Below are 6,775 nucleotides of genomic sequence, written 5' to 3'. Positions count from 1 at the left end.
TTGAAAGACTTATATTAACCTCTAACTTCTCTTCGATTGCTCGTGGGGAGTTGTTTTGCCAGTGATGGCGGCTAGAAATGCGACCCCCCCCTCTGTCTGCCCCCTCCCGCTAATTTTGCATACGTTTTACGCGGAACCGCTGAAGATGGCGACTCGCTCCGGTCGACAGAATTATGCCACAAAATGGTGGCTGCTCATCAGAGCGCTCGCGTTGCAGGCATTACGAGCTCACTCACCTTCTCTCTGTCTCTGCTGCAGGTGAACTCACGCTGCCGCCATGGGAAAGGAGAAGACGCACATCAACATTGTAGTCATTGGACATGTCGACTCTGGAAAATCCACAACCACCGGTCACCTCATCTACAAGTGCGGAGGCATCGATAAGAGGACAATCGAGAAGTTCGAGAAGGAGGCGGCCGAGGTGAGTGCCCCTGAACTTACCACCTGTTACGAAGACTAGCCCCAACCATGCATGGTCACTGGGGTCACTCCGACAATAACCGGTTTATATGGTATGATATCCGTTAACTTAGTATTTTGTCTCGGCATTTAGCGTGTTTGCCTCTAGATGTTGACAGGTGTAAGATTTTCAGCACAGGGTAACAAAGAAATAATGAGCCCATGCCAACACACTGTTGATGCCTGGGCAAGCCAGTATATAACCCCGATATGAACGATCCTGGTATAGCGTGACCAGACGTCTCGGTTAAGGGGAGTACCCATCCCAAGAAGCTTATGTAAAACATCCCAGTTTTAAGAAAACGTATTGAAGCAAGATAATTATCTGTGAAATTATCAGATAAATGGTGAGTGCATATGTTTGCAGCTGCAGGGAGAATCTGCCGTATAGATGAACGCATACGCATAACATACTTTTGCCGGTAGAAGGTCCAATAGAGCAAAGCAAACACAAAAACGTGTTTTAGAATGATGGGGTGAATGAAACTGTACGGACAGTGGAAGAAATAAAATGCAAAATTAATATTGGGTTCAAGGGGGAGGAGCAAACGTGAGCCATGTACACCCACTGGCATGCTACCGCCCTTCGATCAGATTTTTCCATCATAAGTGCAGAAGAGCAAACTACAGAAAAATAACATCTTTCTACCCGTGTTTCAGCCGTTCAAAATAGTCTAGTAATTGTAACTATACAAACATAACACGGAAAGAAGTTACATGTAACCCAAATAATGCGGAAAGAGAACCCCGATCTAGTTATTATTCTATGGCGTTAGGCTAGCCTTTTTGGTCTGTCATGTATATTTCGTGGCCTAGCCCAGATGTCCTCAAAGTTGTCCCGTGTTTGATTTGGAAAATCTAAGGTTTGGCATTTTGGTCATTTGTCCCGGCAAACTCACGCCCCTTGCACTGCGTTCGCAGGGATAAAGACGCGTGTACCCGCCCCTTATGCATTTATTGTTAAATTCGATTCGTTTTGCGTTACTACACCAGAATACGGGAAAGTACCACTCCGACCACATTCCTACGATTCCCTTCTTTACCAATGGTTTCCTCTTTGACAGTGAAAGAGTCATGGATTAGATCGACATTAAAATAATTATATCAACTCCACTGCAAAAGGAAGGGAGGGGTGACACTTTCCCATCTTCCTCTCCGCAGACTAACCTGTTCCTGCTACATGAGTTTCAGTTTCGGTATGCTGTTAAGTATTATTTATTTTGTACACCTAAATTGCTATTTTCTTAGTAACAGAATATTGGCATGGATCCAGTATGATAACCTTCCTGCTTGTAAATCTGGCCCACCCATTTCCTAGCCTGCCCATCCTTTGTCATATGGTGTGCAGTTTACAAATGCGTCCGTATTACAAGCATTAAGTACACCTGTGGTCAAGCTGTGTATGGCGTGCGTCTAAACTGAAAGCATGTGGTTGTTAGTACTAACTATTTTCGTTTTTTTAGATGGGCAAAGGCTCCTTTAAATATGCCTGGGTTTTGGACAAACTGAAGGCAGAGCGTGAGCGTGGAATCACCATTGACATTTCCTTGTGGAAATTTGAGACCAGCAAGTATTATGTAACAATCATTGATGCCCCAGGACATCGAGATTTCATCAAGAACATGATCACTGGTACATCACAGGTTGGTTGAAAGGCGCAATTGACTGCAAGTGCCATACAATTATCACCTCTCTCCCCCCTGCATTTTAAGATATTTGGCTTTTGCTATTTCTTTAGGCTGACTGTGCTGTCCTAATTGTGGCTGCTGGTGTTGGTGAATTTGAAGCTGGCATCTCTAAAAATGGACAAACGCGTGAGCATGCACTACTAGCATACACTCTTGGTGTGAAACAACTGATTGTTGGTGTCAACAAAATGGATTCAACAGAACCACCTTACAGCCAGAAAAGATATGAGGAAATTGTCAAAGAAGTCAGCACGTACATCAAGAAAATTGGGTACAATCCAGACACAGTAGCTTTTGTACCAATTTCTGGCTGGAACGGAGACAACATGCTTGAGCCGAGTTCAAATGTAAGTTCAGATTGATGTATAAATAAAGATGTGGTACAGAAATCTGGCATTTATTTCTTCGCTTGGTGGTGGGAGGGTAGTAATCGAGGGATTCATTTGCTGGAAATCCTCTAAATTGGTTGTTCTATTTTATAGTTCCTAAATTCCTATTGGGGCAGTACTGTTAAGGACACTTAGTTTGTGCTGATAGTTTTATGTTAAATCGTATAAAAGCATATTTAATGTTTTATACACACAAATGACCACAGTTGATTGGAATTCATTTTGTATTACAGATGCCTTGGTTCAAAGGGTGGAAAGTCACCCGCAAAGAAAACAATGCAAGTGGCACCACTCTTCTTGAAGCTCTGGATTCCATTCTTCCACCAAGTCGCCCAACTGACAAGGCTCTGCGTCTTCCTCTTCAGGATGTCTACAAGATTGGAGGTAAATTATGTGGAAACAAAGTGTGATGATTACGCTAAAATCCAGAAAGGTTTAAGGTTATCTCATTCATACACTGGTTTTTTAATACATGCATACTATAAATACTATGCAAAACCAAAAAATAGAAAAAAGGAAAGGTCTACGTTTGAGTTCTCCCATTGCAACCTGGCTTGTCAAGTGTTTAGTATACTGTTGGCTGTGGCCAAGATTAACAGCACCAATGGTCTGTTCTTCTTTAAGGTATTGGAACAGTACCTGTAGGTCGTGTGGAGACTGGCATTCTGAAACCAGGCATGGTTGTTACCTTTGCCCCTGTCAATGTTACAACTGAAGTTAAATCTGTTGAAATGCACCATGAAGCTCTGACAGAAGCCTTACCGGGGGACAATGTTGGATTCAACGTGAAAAATGTTTCTGTTAAGGATGTGCGTCGTGGCAACGTTGCCGGTGACAGCAAAAATGATCCACCAATGGAAGCTGCAGGGTTCACTGCACAGGTATTTGAACCATTTAAAGGTTTCCTGGTGCAAACGGTTGGGTATCCTTGACTTGCAAAGACTTCACATTGCTTAAGTCCAAATCCTTTTTTAATGCGACTTCAATAAAAAAAAAAATTATGACTTCATTCATTTGATGGCCTCTGGACAAGAGCAGGTTTTCATAAGTTGTTGCTGGGACACGGAAGCACTTTTAAAGTAATTTGGGGGCCAACAATTGGCTGTGACTAAGTTTAGTTTGTTTATTAGGTTCAGAAAGCCCTTTACCTAACTCCCATACACTGGTTAGGCTCCCTTCAACGTGTGCCAAGCAATTCCATGATGGACAGAATCAGCATACTGCCTACAGCAAATTCTGTTTCTACTGATACCAATGAAGATTATTACCCAGGCTTACAGCGCAGGGAGTCTTCATTCTATTAAAGACACAGTAGCGAGCATAATACTTTAATGCTTACTCTTCAGCAACCTTTCAAATATTAAAATGTTTCTTTGGGGGAAAAAAATCAACACAACAGTAAACAAGCAAAACCTTTAACATAAGGGACTACAAATCCCCAGACACACGCCTACATGACACCAAGCAAAGCGACATTGCTAGCTTACTAGATAAATTGTGTACTGACCAAGTGTTCGCTGCTTGGCCAGTGCTTAAATAGCCAAAATACTGCTTCAACGTCCCAGAGGAGCGAATGTTTCACTGATGGAGGCTTACGTAACTTTACTCCATGCAGCAACCTTACTATGGCTGGATACTCTCCGACCGATAACGTCCACTTTCTCATGATCTGGCGAAATGGCTGATCTATGGCCCGCAATGGTTGGGCCTCCTAAAACATGCTTGCCAAGAAATTCAGAACCCGCACTAAAGGTGCAGAAATGGGATGAACACTCCACTGACTGCACCAGTCCTCCCATTTGCTCCATGCAGCGCCATAGCTCCTAAGCGTGGAGGTAGCTGAAGAGTCTCTGAAATACTCAGCAGCTACTCCCGAAAAGTCCTGGCAAATCCCGTCTTTACCTGAAACTCTGCATACCAACAGCTGGAGACTCCTGGCTAGTACCAGGGGGAGAGGGGTTCAACAGGTCTCGCTGGGAGGCAATCATCCTTGGAAAATCCAAAGAAAGTTCCATCAGAACTGGAAACTAAGCCTGGGATTTCCACAGCAGCCCCGCTACTATCTCTGCTCTCTCCCTCTGGACTTTCACTAGTGTCCAGGCTAAAACAATAAACGGGGAAGGCATAGAACTGCTCCCGTCCAGAAACACTTGTGTACAGGCGCGTTATAAATGACTCATCAGTTGTGCAGGAATGCGTCGGTGCCCAACGACCCATGGTCCAACCTCCAATTGAATTATCTGGGCATCTAAGCATTCAACCTGGAGGCGAATAGATCTATGTCTAGGATCCTTGCAACTGCGAGAACAATGCTCTGTCCAACTTTCAATGATGTCCTTCCGTCTTCGCCCAAGGGCTCCAACTGGTGATAGTGCACACCGCCTTGCAGGTGCCTGTCTTTAGTCTCTGCAATGCCTTGTAATGCAACAGCCCTGGAAACATAGCTTTGATTGGTGAAGCCAGTAGCCCCATTGCTCTGGCTAGAATCCAAAGCGAGGTGCATTTTCTTGAGAACTCCACTCAATTATTTCTTGATCGTTCTCTTCTGGGATGGTAGGTCCAACATAGCCTTCCCGATGTCTGTGACAAACCTGAGAAATTTCATCTGCTGACTCTGAATCAGTTCTCACTTCTCCTGATTGATCAGGAAACCCAGAGGCGTCAGTAAGGATCTCACCCATTGCACTTGATCCAGCAGCACTATCCTGTCTTGAGCTAGTATCAAGATGTCGTCCAATTATACTATTATCTTGATCCCTCTCTCGCTTATTGCTGCTGCTACCGGCTTCATGACTTTGGTGAATGCCCAAAGTGCAGAGGCCAACCCGAAGGGAAGACACTTGAACTGCCAACTCTACCCTCCCCAACAGAATTGTAGGAATTGCCGGTGTCCCGGCGCCACTGGAATTGACAAATAAGCATCCTTCAAGTCTTGTCTTACTAACCAGTCTGCTTTCCGGGGTATATCCATGAGGAGGTGGATTCCCTCCATCTTGAAGTGCGTGTGAACAAACCTACCGTTGAGCTCTTTTAGGTTGATTACTGGCCTTGACTTTCCTTTTCTGTGTTGCCAGGAACATATTGCTGTAGAACTCCGCTCCCTTGCCCACTAGACTCCGTAATTCTGTCTACAAAAGCTCTTTCTCTCTTGCCATACATAATGATGTGGGACCTGAACATCACTGGGGCAGTTGGCGAATTCCAACTTTCAGAGTGACACTGTCTGCATGACCCAAGAGTCGCCTGATAGCGCCAGCCATTGGGCCATAAACAGCTCAGTCCTCCGCCCTACCCTGGAGTATTGCTTGCGTAGCACACTCACCGCCTGTCACACTCTGCTGTCTGTAACTGTTCCGTTCTCTGTGTCCTGTCTGGTTCTTGTCTCTGCTGGGGAAAAAAGGTGTCCTGTTCCTAGGACTCCTAGTGTTGTGCTCTGGGTCCTTGAGGCCTTCTTGTAGAGGTGAACTGAACAGCCTCTATATCGACCAGTCCGGGAAAGAACTCTACTGGGGAAAATCTTCTGTATTGACGATTCCACCTTTCCTGAAGCTGTGTACGTCCCCATTAACTTCATCATCTCCATAGCAAATGTTTCTCCGAAGTGCATGCTCTGTGCGTACCCCCCCCCCCCCCCCGCTTCATAAGTGGCGAGATTGCACAGCTTGCTATCAATTTTGAGAAACAAACTGCACCTCCTTTCTGAGGAGAGCGCAGAGTTGGCATTACCGAGGAGACACACTGCCCTCTATGCCCACGCTAGGGTGTCCACGGGCTCCCCTTTACCTTTAGACCGCTCCACTATTGGGTCTGCCAGGTCAAGCAATTTGTCTTGGCAGCCTTTCCAAGCATGATCTACTCTTTCCGGACGTCTTTGGTTGCCTTGGTCACAATTGTAACCATTTTAGAATCCAGCTTGCGTTTCCCCCACCTTACCAGGAAGCTCTGGCCTCGTGCATTCCTCTCATCCTAAAGCGTACTAATTTCCCTAGCTGTTTTCTAATACGCTGAGCCATGTATTGCGCCACATTAGGCGAAGACAACCAGTCCGTAGACTTGGGGTGCCAAATGGCTTCGGGGCCAAACATGTCCTCAATGCCGTCAGCCTCATCTAGTTTATTCTCTGCTGCACTCGATTACTATTTGTGCTCACTAATATGTACCTTGCCTGTGCATTCCTCATCATGATCGCTATCATCGTCATTATCAACATCACCCAATGTTGTACATTGTCATGCATCC

General features: G+C 45.2%; 1 protein-coding gene across 2 annotated transcripts in view; it reads left to right on the top strand.

Annotated features, from left to right (window-relative positions):
• Nucleotides 1-6,775, top strand: part of EEF1A1 (eukaryotic translation elongation factor 1 alpha 1) — a 37,196-nt gene that overhangs the window by 489 nt on the left and 29,932 nt on the right. For both annotated transcript variants that reach the window (XM_069606250.1, XM_069606251.1), the window contains exons 2-6: nt 259-421; nt 1,923-2,102; nt 2,198-2,494; nt 2,770-2,920; nt 3,161-3,417. In XM_069606250.1, coding sequence (XP_069462351.1) covers nt 278-421; nt 1,923-2,102; nt 2,198-2,494; nt 2,770-2,920; nt 3,161-3,417 — 1,029 coding nt within the window. In that variant the 5' untranslated portion in view covers nt 259-277. The remainder of the gene's footprint in view (nt 1-258; nt 422-1,922; nt 2,103-2,197; nt 2,495-2,769; nt 2,921-3,160; nt 3,418-6,775) is intronic.

Source organism: Ambystoma mexicanum, chromosome 4p (assembly GCF_040938575.1).
Source record: "Ambystoma mexicanum isolate Mex_15411 chromosome 4p, UKY_AmexF1_1, whole genome shotgun sequence".
Taxonomy (NCBI): domain Eukaryota; kingdom Metazoa; phylum Chordata; class Amphibia; order Caudata; family Ambystomatidae; genus Ambystoma; species Ambystoma mexicanum.
Note: the sequence above shows the minus strand (reverse complement) of the source record. Positions and strands in the feature narration are given on the sequence as shown.